The sequence below is a fragment of the Pinus tabuliformis genome, chromosome 1_2, assembly GCF_031772625.1.
Source record: "Pinus tabuliformis cultivar Carrire ecotype Pingquan chromosome 1_2, CPIR1, whole genome shotgun sequence".
Classification (NCBI taxonomy): domain Eukaryota; kingdom Viridiplantae; phylum Streptophyta; class Pinopsida; order Pinales; family Pinaceae; genus Pinus; species Pinus tabuliformis.
The window spans coordinates 1239826457-1239850500 of record NC_142298.1 but is presented as its reverse complement, the minus strand read 5'-3'; the positions used below and the strand labels follow the sequence as shown (position 1 = coordinate 1239850500).

At 39.9% G+C, this 24044-nt stretch overlaps 1 protein-coding gene and 1 pseudogene across 1 annotated transcript in view; both read left to right on the top strand.

Annotated features, from left to right (window-relative positions):
* The window catches only part of LOC149210728 (3-phosphoinositide-dependent protein kinase 2-like), a 28363-nt pseudogene extending 12394 nt beyond the window's left edge, over positions 1-15969 (top strand).
* Positions 1-24044, top strand: part of LOC149210727 (DEAD-box ATP-dependent RNA helicase 38-like) — a 281534-nt gene that overhangs the window by 84079 nt on the left and 173411 nt on the right. The window contains exons 2-3 of the mRNA XM_089396770.1: positions 20268-20561; positions 20661-20888. Coding sequence (XP_089252896.1) covers positions 20268-20561; positions 20661-20888 — 522 coding nt within the window. The remainder of the gene's footprint in view (positions 1-20267; positions 20562-20660; positions 20889-24044) is intronic.

Sequence of the window (24044 nt, the reverse complement as noted above, 5' to 3'; positions counted from 1 at the left end):
CCTCGGGGTATGACAGGGGAAGGCTGAGCCATTCACCCTATACACAATGTACCATTAGGGGAGGGTGAGTCGCCCTATGGTCGTGTGTTGCTCCAATAAGTACCCCAATCCCCCCAGAGATCCTAGAGCTCAATGCATGCAACATGCAGGACCCTTATAAGAAGGTTTCTCAATGACTCCAAGTCGTTTGGGAAAGTCACAGATTTGACCTTTCCCCATGGGATTTGACAAAATGTTTGCAACCTGTACATCAGTCTCAATGCGATGGAGCCTCCTCGCTCATCGACTTACCATATCCTAGATAAGGTAGTATCTGATGTCTATCTACTGGAGCAATCATCGAATACGGGATTCCTCAACAATCGAATCCCCCCTGGTTGTCACGGAGGATCACGGTGGTATTCATCATGTGTGAAAACAACTCACTGAAGAGCTTCCACAACCAGGCAGCTTCATACGAGATCATACTCGTGGTTATGTATTCAGTCTCAGCGGTGCTTATAGCAACCGACTTCTGCTTCTTGCTCATCCATGATATCAAAGCAAAACCCAAAAAGAACCAGCACTGAGAAGTGCTCTAGTGATCCTCCACACTGCTTGCCCTGTCAGCATTCGAATAATCATGCAGCTTCATATTTCCGGCAGTGTATCTCAATCCATGAGAGATTGTGCCCCGAAGATATCTCAGAAGATTCTTGGCACCAATCCAGTGAGGCTCAACCAAATATGAGCTCACTATGCTAACTGCAAAACATATATTCGGACGGAAGTTCACCAAGAATATCAATGCAAATGAGTTTATGAAACTAAAAGGCATTTCCCAAATCTGGTTCGGCATCACCACCATATAACGTCTGAAAGTTAAGATTCTCGAGGTAGTCACGGGCTTGCAGTTTACCATTCCACATCCTGAATCCAACTCCCTCTTACTTCTGCAAGTGAGAGGGTTTGCACCTATCAGAAATAGGTCGTTCTTAGAAGATGTTGGTATGAGAGGTTTATCATCCACAACCTTCAAACAATGGTTTTCTTAGTGAATCTCAGCTTCATCTGACAACTATCAATCCTCTCATACTAAGCGCGGGGTGTTTTTGCTTCAAGCCATATAGGGCTTTCTTCCACTTGCATACATGAGATTCTCGATGAATCTTAAACCCCCTCGGGTTGTTCCAAACTTGTGGACCTGCTATGTGAGCGGAATGGTCCCCTTGTAAGATTTTCCTTCGGTACATCTCAGACATGTACCTTCATGCTCCTTTTGAATTCAGGCATCCCCGTCATCATCTGACTCACAGACCTCTGATGCCATGTGTCAACTAACATGGTCTCCAATGGGCTTCCTGCAACTTGATACAAATTGCCAACCCTGAACCCATGAGTAAAAGCATCTTTGAAAATCCTAAAACACATACCTTTCCATCGATGAATGCCACCCTGAAACCTTTGACTTCCATTTCCGAAATGGACACTAGGTTCTTCTTGCGATCAGGTAGATAAAAGAGATTCTGTAAATGAATCGAGTTACCCTCCTTCAAATGAGGGGTAACACCCTTTTTGGGATAGGTGGCATTGGCTCCAAGTATAATCCCACGAATGTTTCCATCTCTACCAAATTAGAGAGAGAGCACCCTTCTATCTAATGGAGTGCCTTGAAGCACTACAATCAATAAGCCAGATTCCCAAAGAATCTGAAGGAGAGGGGCAATACAAGATAACACTTCTTTATCTTATCAAAAACAACATTTGATTCTTCATACCTGGGGTTCCTTGCTTTCTTTGAAGAGTCAGTCTTTTCCTTGATGACTTGCATTACCTGTCATTCCTTTGATCATGGAAGATATGCCTGGAATGATTGTTATCATCATCAAGTGATGTGTCCCTACCTCGGACACTCCTTTGCATAATGGCCGAACTTATTACAACCAAGGCATCCGCCTTTCCTTCCACCCTTAGATCCGGACTTTCCATTGAAGTGATCCTTAGGTAGGCCATCATAAGCTTTTGCTGCGCCATTCTAATAATGTTCTCTGCTTCAATTTCCCCTTGGTGAATTTGAAGAGGGATGAGGAATCCATTGATCCTTTTGTCCTTTCCCAACTATCTTCATTGATTGCTCTTTCACTCTTGCTTGGACATTGTCTTCACCTCACCTCTAATACCATGTTAAGTTTAGGTATGTTCTATGCTTAGAGCAATTTATTTCAATTTTCACAGTTAGCTCAATATCTTTTCCAGATTAGCAATCACGTCAGCATTAAAGTAAACTGTAGATAGAACAAAAAAATAAATCACTGAAGACAAGAGGACACAAGATGTGGCGCTAGCCAGGGACAAACCCCAATGAAACCCTTTATCAATTCTTCTTATATGTTCTTCAATAGTTCATCAAAGAGCGAGAGAGATAGTACATTTACAACAAAATTCAACACTTAGACTTTCTAGATAAGAGAATAGATCATCTCTTCATGAGATCAGTTGAAGACATGCTGCTTCAACTGATTCTCCAAGGTGACTCCTTCACTTATCATTTTGCAGCATCTCGTCATCATGCTGCACCTCACCATGCTGCACTCATCACCACGTTGCTAGACCTCATGACCATGTTGTACACATCATCATGTTGCACCTTATGCTGCTACTGCTGTCCCATGTACCATACTGCACTTTGCTGCACCATGTACTAGCTGTCCCATTTAGACATGGTGTACCTTGTTGCTCTATGTACTAGCTGTCCCATCTAGACATGTTGTACCTTGCTGCTGTTAGGATATTCCGACACATAGGATATAGTTAAGTTCAACTTGGTCTAGTATAGAGTTAGGTATAGAGTTAGGTAAAGTGTCTTTCTTTACCGTTGTACATTTTGTAACTTACAATCCGACGGTCACGATATGTAGTGATCCGACGGTTCACTCTCACCTCGGTATTACCGACACTTGATCCGTGGCTTGACACCCGATTGGTCCATGAGTTCTATTTAAAGCGCATGGAGGGTCATTGTTCAGGTAATCCGTGCATGAGAGAAGCTTATGTAAATTTTCATTCTTTGATTAATAAATTGCCTGTAGTACCCACGTTGGGACAGGCCGTGGACTGTTTCCCTCCTTGCACTTTGAGGGTTTTAACCACGTCAAAAATACTGGTGTATTGATTTGAGATCTGGTTGTGAGCGGTGTCCTTTTGGTGTTCTTTCTGAGGAACTTACCCTGTAAATTCCTACATGGTATCAGAGCTATTTGAGGGCCGCGTCCGTTGGTGATCCAAATCTGAAGCCGGTAGAACTGCATGCGGCTGTCGTTTCCTAGATCTGCTGTTTCTGACTGCTTTCGGGCCGAGAGGACTGCTCTGTTGCGTTCGGAGCATCTGTTCCAGTGAGGAACCCCTTTCGTTTCACGCGAAAAGGTTTCCGGTAGCCCTAGCTGCGTCATTTTTCAGATCGGGAGGTATACAGTGTTTTTTTTTGCAGTTTACTGTTATTTTCTCTCTGCTTATTTCGGTTTCGGTTTATTTAGCCTTTTTTTTTTAACCGGATCTATACCTTTCATTTCTGCGTATGCTCTTTGCCCTGCGACTCTGTGCGATCTGGGCAAATCAGAAACAGAAAGGAAGGATTTTTCTCATGCGTATGCTCTTTTCCCTGCACCTTAGTGTGATCTCGGAAAATCAGAAACATTGAGAAAAATATTTAGTTTTTCGGCTAAAGCTAACTTTGAGATTTTTTAAAAATTTCTAGTTTTTTGGCTAAAGCTAACTTCGAGCCGCAAGGTTCGTTTTTCTTTGCATATTCGTGTTGGGTTTTGTGTTTTGTGTTTTGTAGGGAAAAAGAGCTTTCTCAAGGCAAGCACGCAAACCAAGGCCCCCCCCCCCCTCTCTCTCTCTCTCTCTCAAATTTTTTGTATAGATCAATTGGTTCAAAGCTATTTTAAGAGAGTAGAGGTCTTGGGTTCAAGTCTCCATTTTGTGGGGGCGGATATTTTTCATTCCCGCACATTCGCGCACTTTGCCGGCAACGTCAACAATATTTTTTCAAAAAGCCATAACTTCTTCATCCGGAAGCCTTTTTCAGAGCCGTTTTTTTTAAAACCGCCTATTTTTTCGAGATCTATCCATTGGAACACTTACTTTCAGCATCTTCAGCTTCAGTTTTTTAAAAAAATGGAAAGTCCATGCCAAGTCATTCTTGACAGCACTAACTACTTCCAATGGGTAGCCTACATGGAAGATTTACTTAGAAGTAAAGGTCTCTTCAGAATAGCCACAGACCAAGAGAAGAAACCAAAAGATGAAGACAAGGCTGCAAAATGGGAAAATAGACAAGATCAAGCACGTGGTTTGATAGGGATGTCTATTTCTCCTGATCTTAGATTCCACATTGCAGAACTTGAGACTCCTCATGAAGCATTAGAAAAACTCGCTAAAGTTTTTGGGATTAAAAATGAAATTAGAGCCCATCAACTTGAAAATGAGTTGCTTACTTTGGATCCTAATAATTTTTCTTGCATTGAAGATTTCTTGTCCAAATTCAAGACCCTTAGATATCTCTTGGAAGGTGTTAAAGTTAAGAAAGAAGATGGTAACCTTATTTATTCCATCCTTACTAAGTTGGGACCAGCCTACTCTGTATTTGTTTCCACTTTCCATTCTACAAGGGAAGCTTTCATTTGTCAAGGAAAAGACTACAAGGCCCCTTCCTTTGACTCCTTTTGTGATTCCTTAATAAGAGAACAAGAAAAACTCTTACACCTTGGTCTTCTTAATCTTGGAAACTCTTCCACGAAAGCGTTAGCCGCCCAGCAGCAACCAAATTCAAAGAATCCTAAGAAGTCATATCCTCAAAAGAATGGTCCTAAACCAACTCAGCCTCAAAATGAAAGATCATTTCAGCAAAATGATAAGACCAATAAAAACAAATGGAAGAAGACTGATAGACATTGTAACTTTTGTAATCGAGATGGCCACTTAGAATCTAAATGCTTTAAGAAGATGGAAGCCTTGGAAGCCGCAATGAAGAAACATAACATCCATGTGGAGCCTACTTCAACTTCAACTTCCGGAATGGCACTTTCTGCATGTCGTTGTCAATCATCTCAGTCTGGTTATGCATTAAATGTATCTTCTATTTCTTCTCATTCTCATGAGTGGCTCATTGATTCTGGAGCCTCTTATCACATGGCCAAAAACCAAGCCATGTTTTCTTCTTTAAATGATTGTAACACCAAAAATATATATGTTGGTGATGATAGATCTCTTAATGTTGTAGGGACTGGAACTGTTCATCTAGACAATGGTCAGTTCAATGATGTATTATGTGTTCCAACATTATCCTGCAACCTTCTATCTGTCTATCAGATAACTCATTCAGGTGAAGGTAAAATTGTTGAATTTTCACCTCATGCTGTTGTAATCAAGGATCTAAACGATCCTAAACAGATTCTAGCTACTGGTCTTGCTGATGATTCCACAAGGTTGTATAAGTTTCACAACTTTGGGTCATCAAATCTTCCCTCAGTATTTGTTGCTCATAATGATGAAGTGAGCAAACTTTGGCATGAGCGATTTGGTCACTTAAACTATCGCTCCCTTCAGCATCTATGTAAAGAAAATATGGTGACAGGTCTTCCTATGGTATCTTGCAGAGATGGTGTTTGTTCCGGATGTGTACTCGGAAAACATCATCGGGACAGTTTTGACAAACGTGCCTCTTGGCACGCCTCAGCCCCTTTACAGCTTGTGCACAGTGATTTATGTGGTCCTCTTCCTGTTGCTTCATTCTCTGGCTGCAAGTACTTCTTAACTTTCATTGATGATTTCTCCAGACGCACTTGGGTATACTTCTTAAAACTCAAGAGCGAAGTATTTAACACATTTTTGGCCTTCAAAGCCTTTGTTGAAAAACAATCTGGACATCAAATTCTTAAGCTAAGAACTGATAATGGTGGAGAATATGTTAAAAACACATTCATCAACTTTTGCACCGAAAATGGAATTCAAATGCAACATACTGTTCCATACACTCCACAACAAAATGGTGTAGCTGAAAGGAAAAATCGCACCTTAAAAGAAATGGCTAATTGTATGCTGCAATCTAAAGGACTCAGTCTTAGTTTTTGGGCAGAAGCAATTAATTGTGCAAATTATATAATCAATCGCACTCCTACTAAGGTTCTAGAGAATATCACTCCAGAAGAAGCTTGGAGTTCCATTAAACCAGATGTAAGTCACTTTCGTGTGTTTGGAAGTGAAGCATGGGCCCATATTCCAGATGAAAAGCATAAAGCTTTAGAACCTAAGAGTGAGAAATGTACTTTTGTTGGATATTTTGAAGATGTAAAAGGTTATAGACTTATTCCATTTAAGTCCAAAAATGTTATCATTAGAAGAGATGTAAAATTTGATGAAAATAAATCGGCCTGCGAGCCTAGTCCGGCGGATGTGCCACCTCTTCCTATCTCTTCTACTTTTGAAAACATTTCTTCTTCAGATGATGAAAGCGAGGATGATAATCCTCCCCCACCTTCTCAGGATCCTCAACTTCCAAGATGGGTCCGTGCTACTCGGGATGCAGCAGGTGATCTTGCCGGTGATCCTACAGATCAGCGACGTACACGTTCTCAGTTTGAAAGAGCCTCTTCTTTACTGGCTCAAGCTCCAGTAAATCATGATCCTGACACTTTTGCAGAAGCTTCAGGCCATCCACATTGGGAAGCAGCTATGAATGAAGAATATCATTCATTGATGACAAATGATACATGGGATCTTGTTCCTCTACCAAAGGGACGCAAACTTGTTAGATGTAAATGGGTTTACAGAACCAAGTATGGACCAGATGGGAAAGTTGATAAACATAAAGCTCGTCTCGTTGCTAAGGGCTTTTCACAGGTTGAAGGCATTGACTACACTGAAACCTTCTCCCCTGTTGCCAAAATGAACTCTATCCGCCTTGTTCTTTCCCTTGCTGCCTCTTTAAAATGGGAAGTCCATCAGATGGATGTTAAATCTGCCTTCTTGCATGGGGACTTGCAGGAAGAAATCTATATGGAACAACCCATTGGCTTCATACAAACAGACTCCAGCCTTGTTTGTCGACTTAAGAAATCCCTTTATGGCCTCAAGCAAGCTCCTCGGGCTTGGTATGCCAAAATGGATAGCTTTCTTTTAGAATCTGGCTTTTCTAGGTGTCATTCTGACAATACTGTCTACACCAAGAAAGTGGGCAACTCTCTTATCATCCTTGTTCTTTATGTTGATGATCTTATTCTTACTGGTAGTGATCCCAACCTTATAAACCATGTGAAGTCCAGCCTTAAAAAGAAATTTGAAATGACAGACTTAGGACACTTACACTATTTTCTCGGTCTTCAAGTCTTGCAATCCAAGGAGGGTATTTTCCTTTCCCAGTCCAAGTATGCTTGTGATATTCTTCGTCATTTTCACATGGAAGACTGTAAGCCAACCCCTTCTCCCTTTCAGTCTGGAGTCAAACTTTCAGTCTCTTGTACTTCTCCTGAAGTTGATGCTACCTTATACCGTCAACTTGTAGGAAAACTCTTGTATTTAACCCATACTCGTCCTGATCTTTCCTTTGCTGTTGGCCTTGTTGCTCGTTTTATGCAAAACCCCCGTGAAAGTCATTGGAAAGCAGCTAAAAGAATACTTCGTTATGTTCGAGGTACAGTACAGTTTGGGATTCATTACAGTGCCAAAGCAGCTCCTCTGTTAGTTGGTTTCACTGATTCTGATTGGGCTGGTGACCCTGATGATCGGAAGTCTACTGCTGGTTATGTCTTCACTCTTGGTTCAGGACCTATTACATGGGCTTGTAAGAAACAGGCTGCCATTTCTCTTTCGTCAGCAGAAGCAGAGTATCGTGGTGCCGTGGAAGCTAGTAAGGAAGCCTTGTGGCTTCGTCAGATCCTATCAGAGTTTGGCTTTGAGCAGCAGCATCCAACCACACTTTGGTGTGATAATCAAAGTGCCATTCAGCTATGCAAAGATCCAGTCCAGCATCAGCGCAGCAAACACATTGAACTACACATGCACTTCATCAGAAAGCTCATTCATGACCATGTTCTTGAAGTGCAATATTGTCCAACAGATGATCAGGTTGCAGACATCTTCACCAAGGCTCTCACAGAGGCGAAGTTCACTAAACTTCGATATATGCTTGGAGTTCAGGAAGTTGTCACTAAGGGGGGATAGGCTCTAGTGCCTCCTTCCTTCTCCTATTGTGTCATATTTGTAAATCCTTCAATCCTATCCCAAGTTGTTCTTAAGGGGGGATGTTAGGATATTCCGACACATAGGATATAGTTAAGTTCAACTTGGTCTAGTATAGAGTTAGGTATAGAGTTAGGTAAAGTGTCTTTCTTTACCGTTGTACATTTTGTAACTTACAATCCGACGGTCACGATATGTAGTGATCCGACGGTTCACTCTCACCTCGGTATTACCGACACTTGATCCGTGGCTTGACACCCGATTGGTCCATGAGTTCTATTTAAAGCGCATGGAGGGTCATTGTTCGGGTAATCCGTGCATGAGAGAAGCTTATGTAAATTTTCATTCTTTGATTAATAAATTGCCTGTAGTACCCACGTTGGGACAGGCCGTGGACTGTTTCCCTCCTTGCACTTTGAGGGTTTTAACCACGTCAAAAATACTGGTGTATTGATTTGAGATCTGGTTGTGAGCAGTGTCCTTTTGGTGTTCTTTCTGAGGAACTTACCCTGTAAATTCCTACAGCTGCTCCATGTACTAGCTGTCCCATCTATTGTTTCATGCACTGTTGTCCATGTATTGCATCATGTACATGCTGTCCATGTATTGATCATGTACAACTATACTGTTGTCTGATTTACTTGCTCCATCAAGCTTCATTGTTGCTCCATGCATCACCATGTTTGCAGCTGTCCATGCTTTACCATGCTGCTGCTGTCGATTCTTCACCAAGCTTCGTTGTTATCCCATTGCTACATTTATAGCACACATTCCCATGCTGTCACCTACAACACACTTAGATTTCCATGCTGTCACCTGGAGCACACATAGGTACCTACAACACTTAGATTTCCATGTTTTCACCTACAACATACATAGGGATAGGCTTCCTTGTGTTCTTGATAAAGGTTGCATATTGTAGATAAAACAGCGACTAGGTATCCTTGATTGGACTACGGATTAGGGCCTTTAATTGCTGCTTGTTAGGCCTCCTTAGACTGCGGCTGGGGCACCTTTACTGGATTGCAAATTATCTCCTCCTTAATGCTACTAGAGCTCTCCTTTGACTGCGGCCAAATCTCTCCCTTGCCTGCGGCTAAGACTCTCCCTTACTTGCGGCTAAGATAAGGCAACATCTACCTCCTTTTAGAATTGTGTATAGGGCAGCATTAGCCCTTCCCTGACAGCTGACTTGAGCTCCTAGATTTGACTGCAGCTAGGGCATCTCATCTCCATTAAGATAACGTAGAACCCTTCTTGACTGTGTAGAGGTGTCTCCTCCTAGCACTGCATAGAGTCGTCTTTGATTAACTACGTTAGGGCTTCTTCATTAGGGCAGCGTAGAGCCTTGCTCCATTAGGGCAGCGTTATCCCTTAGGATCTCTCCTCCTACTAAAACCCAAAGACAAGTAGAGAGGAAGAGATCCCAAGTGAGTGTGTAGAAATGACTTGAAGGCCACCTCTATTTATACTAAAACGTTGAGCACAAGTGGGGTTGATTTGGTTGCTTGCCATCCTTGACGAATTGTCCCATAACACAAATAAATTCATATCTCCATGAATACTTATTGGAATCGGATGATCTTTAGATCAATCCTATGCCTCTCGATGAGAGGGATCCAAGAAAAATATCAGCTGCCATTAATAAGATGACCCACATGGAGTTTGGCCCTAGCTGCCAATTTTAACACCATTTCATGTGACCAGTTGCAAGCCTTGAAGGTCCTTTTGTTTGGAGAGATATTAAAGTTTGATGATTGATGCCCCAAATGAATGGGTGTATCTCCAGCTCGTGCCCCAAGAGTCTACGAACTTAATGTTGCAATGTTGCCCTTTGAAGAAGATCTAATTTGTAATCAATCTGCCCCAAGTCCAAGCATTCAAATTAGCCTTGAAAAGAGCTAGTATGAAAGCCAAAATTAATATTTTTATGAAATTTAAAGCCACCTCCTAGAAGTTAGCTTTCCTCTTTCAGGTTGGCTCCAAAATAGACGTACCCCTTCAAAATGAAAATATTTATTTTGGTATAGGCCTGCCCTAAAAATAGGGCTCCCTTCAATCTGTATATATAGCCCAGTCGTGGAGCATAAAAATACATCATTTGTCGCATATTTTGATCAAAGGAACCCGTTGGAGTTGTCTGAGGGCATGAGCTTATTGAATATTTGGAGGAGGCCAAGCTGCCAAGATTTTGAACTTAATCATTTTTATCTTTCTAAGGGAATTTTCATTGGACTAAATCAAGCTTCTAAAGGCTATCCTATCTGAGGCCATTCTTGAGCCTAAACTCGACATGTCTAATGACCTGTCTTTGTGGAGAATTTCAAAGGCTTATCATTCGTGTTTTAACTGAGGCCAACTAAGGCCAAGGACTGTCTTGTAGATTAGAGAGAAGAAGGTCGAGTTTGAAGGGTATTCTGGACTGATCATTCTGTCATTTGTTTGGAGTTTTTCTTCGTTGGGAAGAGATCATTTCAGACCACTTTTTGAGGCTCCTATTCGGCCTCTATGTGGTATATTCTCGGCCCTTTGAGGCAGAGATTTTCTGAGGCCTGATTCGGCCCTCTCTGAAGCAGCACATTCGGCCCTGTAACAGACTTCCTGAGGCAGATCCAAGACTAGGGTTTCCTGAGGCAGATTCAAGATTGTGGTTTCCTGAGACATATCCAAAGTTTTGGATAGATTTGTGGCAAATCTAAGGCAAAGATGTGAGACTGAGGAAGAGGCAAAATTCAAGTTTTCAAGAGGTGGACCAATGTTTATTTGAATCAACATGTTCAGAGTTGAGGCAAACATTACAGCTGATTATCAATGCATTTCAGAGGTATGACTTAAATTTTTTATCTTCAGCTATATTGAAAATTGGAAGTCAAAGTAACGACACTGTGTGTGTGTGTGTGTGTGTGTGTATATCTATATATATATATATTGGACATCCAAGAAGCAGACCTAAAGTGTAATCGTGATAGCAGTGTTGTAATTGGGTCATTGTCCCCTGTACGAGAGCCCAAGATTTCTTTTTCTATTTCTTATTGTTAAGGGTTGTAGGGTGATGCTAGGCAAGGAAGTTGTAGCTTCCTTTAGGAGGTTGTTGCCTCCTTCCAGTGGGAGTTGGTAAACCTTGGGTTGTAGCTCTTCCAGTTTTAGCTAGTACACCGAAAGTTGTAGCTTCCCTAAAAAATAAAAAACAAAAAATAATTTAAATCTTGTGTACTTTTGATCTGTCGTGTTTGGTTAATGCTTGTGATACTAAATTGAAAGAAAAAGTGAAATAATGATTCACCCCCCTCAATATTTCCAACAAATGTATCCAATGCACTTTTCAACAAAGTCTAAGTCTAGGGCATAAATCAATAAATCGTTAATGCTGGAATTCTTAATCTTTTAAAACCCGACAACTAATTTAAACGAAAGAGCTGAACCTGACCTTTCAAATTCCATTCATCAAATATATTGAGCTTCCTAACTGATTATAGCAGCAAAAAAAAAAAAAAAAACTTGAAGACACAAGCACACAATAAAACAATACACCCAAAAATTACCTAAGAAACCCCAACTAGGGAAAACCTGCCAACTTCTATGTTCTAATTATGCTCAGCAAAATATTCAAAAATGATTACAAAGAGGAGGGAAAACTTCCTTTCACTCAACAAATCCCTCAACACAACTAATCTACGCCCTTCTCTCCTACTCGGAAAGCCTACATGCGCATTGTATGGAATCACACAGGCCTGTACGACCCCTTTGCGCAGCTGAATGCAACCCTGGTTGAAGTGTACGTTAACTAGAAAAGCTTTCAGGTTGTTCAACCTGACTTTCTGCCCTAGATGCGCTCATTTGAAAACCCTAGGCACTAAACTGAACACCCTTTTCTCTGTTAAGCTGAACACACAAGTTGTCTAGTGCATAATGACCAAAGTGTGCGCCCTTTTCCCTCCTTTGAATTCGACCTAGTCCCACCATCTCAACAAATGGACGAGATTAGATCTCAATGGATGGTTGAGAACTTGAGATCACTTCAAATTTTTACCGTAGGAAAATTAAAATTTTCCTAAATCAAAACAATGAGATAAAGTGTAAACTACGCCTTTGGCCAGCTTATGGGTCCTCCTACTAAATTGTTGAAGAAAGTGTAACTAGGTTCGAATTTACAAATGTAATTTTGATCTTTGTACTTGTCAAGAAAAAGAAATATTATTTTTTATGAATTATAAGGATGAGTTTTTTGCAATGTGTTATCACTGAAAATGCTGTTGTCAAAATTTTTTAGTCTAGCTTAAAGTCAGGGTGTTTTCGCAGCGCCTGAATTCTGTTTAGCAGTTTCGCAGCGCCAGAATTCTTTTTAGCAGTTTCGCAGCGCTACCTGTTTGAGTGGTTTCGTAGCGTGCTACGAAACTGGGGATTTGTTCGAGTTTTCAGTGGAGGCCCGAATCATAGCATGCCTATTGTACACTGATTACAACTGCTGTAGATGAGGTTGATCTGCTTAAAAGGTTTGATGTCAGATTTTTCAGATGAGATTGAAGATATCAAGGTTTACTAGGTTGTTCGTGTATTAGTTCTTCCGTGTGATTGTATCTGCCAGAGGCAAAGCAACGGTTACGTAAGCAAATTTTATTCTTATATGTTATACCCCATGCCATCCTCAATTAATTCAGAACTCCGAGCCTATGTCCTGCTATATACATTTCCCGAAAGTGGCTCTGATCAAAACAATTCAATGGGTTCAAATGAGTGTCATTTTGATTCTTCTTGTTACTATGTCCCTTACTGACCTAAGCATTCTGTTTCATCTTCTCATGTAAAAAGTTCTGGCAAGTTGAAGGTACATAACCATTGCCACACTAGCAGATATGAACTGGGGAATATAGGATGTTTGGTTTTTGTCCTTGCAGACATCAAAAGCTTGGTTGTCACGACATATTCCCATATTGTAGCAAGTTAAAGCATGAACAACAATGTATGTTCAGACCTTACAGTTGCCCTTACGTGGATTCTGAATGCTCAGTTGCTGGGGACATTCCAGCGCTTGTGACTCATTTGAGAAATGATCACAAGGTAAATATGCACATTGGCTGCACCTTCAATCATCAATATGTAAAACCTAATCCTTATAAGGTGGAAAATGCAACATGAATGCTGAAGGTTTTCAGCTGTTTTGGTCAACAATTCTGTCTTCTCTTTGTAGCATTCCAGCTTAGAATAGCCCCTGTGTATATGGCCTTTTTGCGCTTTATGGGTGATGATAATGAAGGAAAAATTTGGCGTGGGGGCAAATGGACAAAAGCTGTGTTGGTGATGGAAGGGCCAGCCTATTGATTCCAGTTAAAGGGAATGTTAAGGAGCGCATTTCCTGGAGTTGATGTAGAACTTTCAAATTATCCCTCCACCATTATCGAAGTGCATGTTCAGCAAGTTGTGCCAGTGTTACAAATAGGCAGCGTTGTGTTTATTTCTGCAGGGGATCACGTTTTTCTTAGACTGGGATACACAGCACCTCCTTCTTGGTATTATTCTCTGAAATAAAAAATGTTTTGGAGCTATTGTAACCACTTGGCTTATGCGAAATGCATTGCAGTCGTTTCTTCAAGGCACACGGGCTTTTAAAGTGACTGATATAAATGAAAATGTCGTGAATATTATCAACCACGTTGGTTCATTATTAATGCACATATTGAAGACATGAAAGTGCTCTTATGAAATGCAGCGATTAATGCCAAGTGTCAAGTAGTTTTATAAAGATTTGATTGCCACAAGGCCGCCATGGTTAGTGACACTGGGATAGAAATGTGGCACAAAGGCTGGAATGATATTGACTGATGTCGGTAAAAGATGAGTGCGCATTGAATAAACACAGAAGGAAGGTTGGATTTGGAGGAGAGATAGAATGGCGCTTTTATAGTTTGCAAGGATTAGTTCAGGGTTTTCCAGAATCCGTCTTTCGGGCAAACTGTTAATATTGATGAATATTTGACAGATAAGAGAGTATCATAAAATCGCTGCTGTCGTGGTGTTGCTCAGGTGCGCGCTGTACATTCCATTCTGTGGAAGTTAATCAGATCAGAGGGTTTTTGTTAAGGTCCTTCGATCTTGTGAAACGCCTATGATTAGAGTTCTTTCAGATATGGAAAAATAAAGCTCGTTTTTGGGGGTTTCAATTGTGGATTGAATCGTGCAGAAGTTGTGAATTTTGATCTTGTAGATTGGCTACCACATGGTGGGTTTGCAGTGGAAATGCTTCTGACATTTACAATAAAGATTTGGATCGTTGGTCAGTGAGCAGGAACCCAAACGCTCCCAAGGGAACAGAAGGCTAGAGTTTGCATGGTTAAATTGTTGAAGCCATGAAGCCACATTTAATTGGAATGACAGGTCTCGGGGAAATCCATTGCCTTTGTACCATTCCCCTATTTCTGCATTGAGCTGCCATATTCACTGGTATGCTTGGGAATAAGTTGGGAAGGTACAACATTTATGAAGGAATAACTTCAACTTATGGAATGGAAGGTCACCGTGCTAGGATATGATTTAGAACTTTCATCTTTCTTATTCCTTGATTGAGAGGGTGTCATCTTCACAAATTTGTTTGCTAACCAATCTGCAATCTGTAACATGTTTGCAATCTTCATAGTACTGTCATGGAATGTTGCTTCCTATCCTGGGATGGGATTCAAATCGTGCTGTTAAGAAATCTCGTATTTCAGAGGATGAAGTACGTTTCTATATTGCAGAGATTGTGGATGTCCTTGAGTACCTTCACAAAGTAGGACTGATACACCGAGATGTAAAGAGAATATACTTCTTACTGCAGATGGACATGTGAAACTAGCAGATTTTGGCAGTGTAAAACCAATGGAAAACACCTCAATTTCAATTATTCCGACTACGTCAAACGAGAAGGCCTGCACATTTGTTGGTACAGCTGCCTATGTTCCGCCAGAGGTCCTTAAGCATGCACCTCCAACAATTGGAAACGATCTATGGGCACTGGGTTGCACTTTGTATCAGATGCTGTCTGACATATCACCCTTTAAAGATGGCAGTGAGTGGCTCACATTCCAAAGGATCATGGATAGAGATTTCAAATTTCCTGAATATTTTTCTTCTGAAGCACGGCACCTTATTGATTGTTTGCTGGATATGGACCCATCTAAAAGATTGGCTTCTGGCCCTGAAGGGTATGCTTCTCTCAAGAGCCATCCTTTCTTCAAGGGAGTTGACTGGGATAATGTTAGGGGTATGCTGGCTCCAAAGTTAGCCCCACCATTAACTGTTGACAAGGAAGATGAAGCTGAAGATGCTGGGTGGCTTCTTTCACATGCTGGATGTGGTTCTACTAATGATGAAGCACCTCCCAAAGAGAAAGAGTTGGCCTCATCATCAGTGGCAGTAGAGAATAAGGAGCACAAGGCTAAATTTTCTACTATCGATGCTTTTGACTCTAAATGGGAGAAATTTCTAGATCCAGGGGAGTTCATTGTGATGGTTTCATTGGTTAAGAAAATTCGGAAACTTTACAACAAAAAGATGCAGCTGATTCTGACAGACAAGCCGAAGTTGATATATGTAGACCCAGTCAAATTGGTACAGAAGGGTGAGATAGTTTGGTCTGATAATCCTAAGGAGCTTAATGTCCAAGTGTTGAATTCTTCCAACTTTAAGATCTGTACTTTGAAAAAGACCACCTCATTTGAAGATTTGAAGACAGCAAGGAATACTACAGTGACTTTATGTTCCAGTTGGGATTTATGAAGCTTTTTATTGGTTTGATGCTAATCAAGTTTGCTGTGATATGTAATGACAGAAGCAAGCTTCATCTTCTTAAAACTATTTAGGTTCCTAATAGCTGTACAAATGTCTGAAGAGATCATGAATCTAAGCAGAAAACGCTTCAAAGATACATAGGTTCTGTTTTGACATCTACAGCAGTTTCGTAGCGCGCTACGAAACTGCTGTAGAATGCTGTTTTGTGAAAAAACAATGAATTTTGATGATGAGGTCAGCTAATAGTAAAATAAGATCTCAAACACAGGAGGGAGATTATACATGGATTTCATAACAGCTCAAACAGTGACAGGTGTAGGTCTTGAAGGGAAAATAAAATATTTTGTTTATTTTCATAAAGTTTTCTCAAAGGCACTTTATGACCGAGCTACTAGGGTATTGGTGGGGTTACCAGAATGTTCGGTTGGTACACCTGTTTGGTCCATGAAGCATCCAGATCATATGGCATATGGTTATTATGTGTTGTCATTAAAGGTTTAAAGAGTTTGGAGCGTGGTATTTATATGATGAAGGAAAATGGGAAACAGAGACCGTTAAAATAGGAGCACATCTTTTGGTCAATTAATGAGCCATCAGCGCTTTCAAGTATCCAAAATCAGTATTCATTGTATCTGTAGCTCAGCCTTCTCAACTCAAGCAGCAAAAGGACATGTGTCAAGAGCCAGAATAGCATCATGCTACGAGGAGCAAAGATTGTGGATTTTGATTAAATGAAAACCATTTGTAATTTCAGTTTAGTCATTATGTAATTAATAAGTTAGTTATGCACTAGATAGGGATAGTCAATAGCCACCTTCGAGGCTCCCCTCATGCTGGAGGAGGAAGCTCGAGGTGGATAAGTTTGTTTGCCTATAAAGGGATCAGATTAGAATGTAGAAAGGGTTGGACATTTTATAGAAAAACAGAGTTGTTTTGGGCCATTGTAAGACTTGTGACAGTAATAGTAAAACAGTGTTGATTTCTTCTCAAGATTCTCGATGGATTATTGTGGTCAAATATAAAGATGGTGTTTTATATTTTATGTTCATTTACAGCCTTGTTGTAACACAATCACTCAGAATTCATAATCTTATGCTCTGACTTCCTGTGTGTTTAGCAAGCTGTGGTTTTGATGGAGTATGTTTGACACTTAATGCAAAGAGCCTTGACTTCTATGAAATGATTATGTTTTTCTTGTTTACTTAGTGTATGAGACTCCATAGCCCAATGAGAACCAGTTTGACATGAATCCAACCAGCTTTTGCTTTTATCAATGAATAAAGAGTTAGCCATCTGTTGAAGTGAAGGATTTTATCTAGAGTTTGTGAGAGAGCCCTCTCTGATCAAAGAGGCTAATCTTTGATCTAAAGCTAGGTTGAAAGAGTTACATGAAATCTTGCTTGGTTGCAGCCCTCAGTAGTGATTTTGTGATAACACAATGTTCCACCAAGTTTTTGGGACGAGGAGGCGAGGGAGCGGGGATACGCAGGAGCAGCCTATGCAAAAGCTCCCCACCATTTTTTAGGAAACGTGGGGGGACGTCGGGGTCTTAAAAACTTATAAATATAAAATATAAATCGATGAATCATAAAACTAAAACAAATTTAAAACGAAAAGCATGATCATTGATATCATTATCATATAAATTATAATCATACATCACACAAGTTTGTAACTGTACAATCTAACTACTAGTCTACTAACTTACTAACAATGCACAATGAAAATAAATTTTAAATTTTAAATGTTTAAAGTTTTAAAATTTTAAAAGTCAAGTCTGATACATCAGTGGCAACGCTCCGTTCAACAAAGGAGCAGACAGAAGGCTGCTTGGCGATGGCAGCAGTGTTCAGTTCAACAAAGGAGCAAACAAAAAATGAAATGTGAAATGCACATAACATAGACCAGGAAAGGCTGCTTGGCGATGGCAGCAAAGTTCAGTTCAATGAAGAAGCAAACAGAAAATGAAATGTGAAATGCACATGACGTAAACCCTTCCCGGTCGGTCAACAAATATTAAAAATTACGATTTTTTTTTGTTTCATAAAAAAAATTGTGATTTTTTCTAGGGAAACGACCCATCAAGACCCCTTAAGACCCCTTTTGCCTATGAAACGACCCCAATTGGAGGAAACGACCCCAAAAATGGAGGAAACGACCCCTTCCAAGTTTCCTCGCGTACCCTGTTTTTTGGGAGCTTGGGGAAACGTCCCCCTCTCGTCCCCAAGTCCCCGGGAGCTAGGAAACTCGACCCCCAGGGGGGGGGACGTGACCTTGTGTAACACTGGTATTTCCAGCTACTCATGTCAGCCCTTAAAGCAAAATAAAAAGGGGGGAAATTTAAAATTAAAATTTGAATTTATTTTGCCTCCAAAAAGTCAAGTCGGCTCCAACTACTCATGTTGGCCAACCAAGGAGACACCTTTTAGGGCACCCTAAACCACTATATATTGCCATTTGACCTCATCACTTGGAGATAGATTCGGATCATCTAATAAGCATATATTCTTCTGTTCACATGTGCGAAGGAGAAAAAAGAAATCTGAGGAAGGAGCCGAGTTTCTTAAGGAGCCAATTTCTGTATCAGATCATCACTTTGACCAGTGTTGACCTCGCACGTGTGGGCCGCATGGTTTGATTGACTGACCAAAATATTCTGGGTGTCTTTCTGGGTATCTTCAAGAGGCTGAAATTCGGCCTGTTTCTGGGCAGTTTGACAGTATGTTGACTGAGGCTAATTTGGACAGTTTGACCAGGTTTGACCTGTGCTAGTTTGTTGGTCTTGTTTGATCAAATCTGATTGGGAAAATCAGATTGTACTTTTGTTGAATTGAACAGTTTCTCCTAAGAAAACGTTGCTGGTTTTTTCCCTAGTTAGTGTTTTCCTAGGGTAAATTTCGGGTGTCTTTTGTGCATTGTTAATCTACTGTGATCTCTACTGCCATATTGCATTTATGGTTGAATTTTCTGAAGTGTAAGTGCTTAATGATAATCTGAAATGTGCTAAAGTAATAACAACATCATTAGAAGTAGTTATCAGTTTAGAAAATTTGTGCTTTGTCTATATTGCACTTAAAAAATCAACACTTTCTAGCTAGATTGATATTTGATAATCCCTGTTATTTTCAAGGTTCAAGCATGGACTTCCAACTGATAGGAATTAGGTTGCTGTCAGAAGCAAGATTTAAAAGCGCTTCCTGGCAACAGCATTATTATTTATAGGTTGATTAAATGGTCAAAAGATGTTTTGTCAGACAACCAGATACCTTCTGACACGTCTGTCCAACTCAAGTGTAGAGTTGTTTGATGAATTGCCATCAAAATAAAATGACAGGGATCAGTAGCCAAGGTGGTCACTGGATGACAATGTGGTTACACACAAAGGTCAGGATTATTAATCCATATTTTACCTGTTGGAAAAACTTAGTAATTTTTCATGGGACTGAATATGACTGAAAAATTCACATTGGAAATACACAATTGGATAAAAGTATTTCTCCATAAGAGTGACTCATTTTCTGAAACTTATGCCATTATAGTGGTCACTTTCGAGGGATCCTTTCTAGATTATGAAAATAAAGTTGTCTTCTGCAATAGAACCAGGGAAATTAAAAACATGAGTTTTTCACAAGTGCATTTTAGAATCCCATGACACCAAGCACAAAGTTCCCACAACCAAGGTAGACTGTTTGTCAAATGCTTTTCATGTACCTTTAGCTATTGTTTCAATACATATCATGTGACATTATGGATGGTGAGTGTATGGAATTAATCAACAAGAGGTCAGTGCCGCAAAAAATGAGAACAAAAACAAATCAAGGGGGCCTTTAGGTTTAATAATTAATTTGTCCTATGATCAAAATTTCTAAAGTCACAGATGAAAGAATATGCTCTAGTCTCCCAGCTATTAAAGTGTCCATATTTCGGCCTAGGGTCATCCTTGCTTTTGCAGTCCAGTTTTGAATTTCTTTGATCTATCCCAAAGGTTCTTTCAAGAGTTTAAAGGGCTTGTCTTATTATTTACTAGATTGGGAAGGTTTAGATCTAAAGGGTTAGATACTGACGGTACGAATATTGGTAAAAGGCCTACAAGCCACCTATGTAGTGGCTAGAGGCCGACATAATATGAGACTAGTGTTAACAGTTTTCCAAAGAAGGGAACGAAAGTTTAATGAGTGTACATCTAGAGTGCCCATCTATACAGTATAAATTATTATGTATATGAACTAATACCTTAACAGTTATTTTCATGCACTAGTTGATTACAATTGTTAAATTTAATGCAGGTCACTGCTGGTGACACTCCTTATACTTCAGCAAAGACATTTAAGGAGTTGAACCTTTCACCTGAACTACTCAGAGGTGTGTACTCAGAGATGGGATTTGAGAAGCCAAGCAAGATCCAGGCAATAAGTCTTCCAATGATTCTTACTCCACCTTACCAAAATCTGATTGCTCAGGCTCATAATGGTTCTGGAAAGGCTACTTGTTTTGTTCTTGGTATGTTGAGCCGGGTTGATCCCAAGATTGCTGCACCACAAGCACTTTGTGTGTGCCCAACAAGAGAACTAGCAATGCAGGTTTGTAATTGTTATTTTGATGGGAATGTCATGAAATTCCTGTAATGTGTGTTATGAATGGCTTTGTTTCTAAAAATCTCATTTTGATATTATCTACAGAATCAGGAAGTCCTGGTGAAAATGGGGAAGCATACAGGCATAACTTCGGTTTGTGCTGTGCCAACTGATATTGGAAATTATGTCTCAACGTCAAGACGTGGACCAGTTAATGATCAAGTTGTGATTGGCACGCCTGGCACACTGAAGAGATGGATGTCCACCAAAATTTTGAGTATGAGATACATCAAAATACTTGTCTTTGATGAGGCTGATCACATGTTGGCTCAGGTATCAAATTTAAATGGAAAATTTTAATTTCAGCTTTACCCTAGTTTGCTTGAAGAAATTGATGTCAGTATAAGCGTGAGAAAAAAAAAACCACCCATTGTTCCTTAACACCGCATGACATTTTTTGTGTGTGCAAAGATACTTGTGTGCATATGTCCTCAGCATGAGATGTGACAAAACTTCATTATATATCTGGAACATATGTATTCATTTATATTATATAAATCTTTGAAATTCCATTCTGGCAACTGTTGTAACTTCTATAGTGCTCACAACTGGACACATGCAAACTTTCATCTGATAACAGTGTTATATATGTTTCATTAACTCTCTTATATTGCTAAACCACACATCCACATACTAGTAGATTAATTAAATGAGCTAACGTAGAAGAATGTACTTGTCCTGCAGGATTCCTTAGTTCACATACACCAGGTTTAGTCCTTGCCTATTGATCAGCTTCGGTTTTGAAATCCTTAATTTTGATACTTAAACCATTTAGATCTGGACACACTCATTTCAGATGTCTGGGTCCCTAAGTAGTCCTTCCCATGTGTTCAAAATAAAGACATTGTGAATCTAGCGATAAGAGACCAAAGCATTACTAACCATTCTGTTTACCATGCAATTCATCTAGATCATATTCTCTTTCTTCTAAAGATCATGTGATCGAGGACAAATGTGACCACTGTTTTGGTATTGGAGTCCAAAACTGATATGATTAGATCATATGCACTCTGTCATAGAGATCTTGCGACTGAGGACGAATATGAACAATGCTTTGGTATCATAGTCCAATTCTGAGATTGTTTGATCATATGCACGCTTTAGGTATCATAGTCCAATTCTGAGATTGTTTGATCATATGCACCCTTTAGGTATCATAGTCCAATTCTGAGATTGTTTGATCATATGCACTCTCCACTAACCATAAGTCTATGCATTCACCATCAGTTGTATCAAATAATACTGACACAAGTAGTGACAGCCATAGTGATGATCTATGAACCCTTGAACTATATCTCTGAGTTCTTGGGGTGAGGAAACCTTACTGGCATGCTTGATATAAGCATTAGTCATGCCAATGAATTGCACCCAGTTTTTCATACCTGGGACAGGAATAATAGACCAACTGATGGTCTTGATAAGCTTTCAGAAATGAAGTGAATGTGCTAAGATGTTGCTCATGGAAGAAATTAGCTGATGAAATAAGCCTTTACATTCGGCCCTACTAGCTATAGACTCAACCAAAAATCAGCTTTTTGATCATCCCGAAAGTATACTTGGAACCAGCTGCATGAACAGCTCAAAAACATCTGGAAAATCAAACCTATAGTATGCCCAAAACAAGTTGCATACCCAGCCCAAAACCAGCTCTATTTTGTAGACCGGAAAGAGTTATTTGGATTCGGTCCAAACCAGCAATATACTTGGTTGAAGACTAGTTGCACACTCTGCCCATAACCAGTTAGAACTAACAACCTTAGATTCAATCCATATCAGCCTTAAATTTTGTCCAATATCAGATGGAGAGATCAGCCATAAGATCGACATATAATAGAGGTAAATACAGGCAATATTCACATTCATCTTGAGGACTTCATTTGCCGAAATATTAATTGGCATATGTGCACCTCAAAATGCAGGTCAAAGTGATGGAGTAACTATTACAGAAGTTGCACAAATGCGGAATTTGGACTCATTTGATCCTTGTTAGGATTCTGTATATCGTACATTCAACATTGGAATAAAACTAGGTTACTTCTTCGTTGAGAAAGAAGGCCTCTACTGAGAAAATAGAATGCCTTCAGTCAGTCAGGCAAATGTCTAGGCATGCCTTCATTCGAGAAGGAAGTGCTCACAGAGAGTGGAGAAAATACTCTCGCATTCAAAGAAAAGGGATAGCCCAACAAGCAGTTCTTCTTTAGAGTGGACAAAATATGGTGATTATTTGTGGAGGTTTTGGGTATGTTTGCACTCTTCATCAATGCACCTTCATTCTGGCATAGTTTAACTCAGCTAATTAGCAAATTCATATTTATTATTATTAAAACAGATAGAAGATGATTACAATTTGTGGGAGGCCCCTGGCTTTATATTGCCTTGGGTGCCTCTTGGTGAATGTGCCCTTTGCCTAATAACTACTAATTAACTAATTTTTATATAACATTGCCTTCCTCCCAAAAAATGCTTTGTTCTCAAAGTATATGTAACGACGGATGTTGTTGACGAAATGCTTCAGTCTCCCAAGAAGCTTCTTCTTCTGGTAAGTCCTTCCACTTGATCAAGTATTCCTTGATTACATGAGATCGATGCTTCTTTTCTCTGGCGGATATGATACCTTTTGGTTCTAAAATGACCCTTCCTTCATCATCTAAGGATGGAAGTGTTGTTTGTGCTGATTGATGGTCGCCCAGTGCCCTTTTAAGGCAGGATACATGGAAGACATTGTGAACACGACTTTTATCCAGAAGGCTTAAACTATATGCAACTTGGCTGATCTTTTTGTTGATCTGGTATGGTCCATAGAACTTCGGTGCAAATTTATTTTTTCCTTTTTGTTTCAAGGACAACTGTTTGTATGGCTAGAGCTTTACAAATACCCGTTCTCCAACTTCAAATTCTCTCTCGGTTCTGTTTCGGTCAGCTTGTTGCTTCATACGGTTTCTTGCATTTAAATTTTCTTTTAGGGTTTGGACGATTTTTTGGGTTTCTTCTAGTTGGTTTTTAACAGTTGGCAGATTTGTCTGGCCGGTAGCTAAATCCTTCCATTTCGGAGGTTGGTACCCATACAAAACTTGGAATGGAGTCATTTTGCTAACATATGATATGTAGAATTATACCAGCATTCAGCGAGATGCAACCACTAAACCCACTTATTTTGTTTTTCTATAGCGTAACAACGTAGGTAGGCTTCCAAACATTTATTGACAACCTCCATTTGTCCATCTGTTTGAGGGTGGTAAGCGAACTCATATTTAGGTAGGTTCCTATATGGTTGAACAATTCCTTCTAGAAATTACTCTTAAATTTGGCATCTCTATCACTCACAATGACTTTCGGAAAACCGTGTAATTTATAAATATTTTTGCAAAATATCTCAATGATTTGTTTAGCTGAGTTTGATTTCTTCATTGCAATAAAGTGAGCATTTTT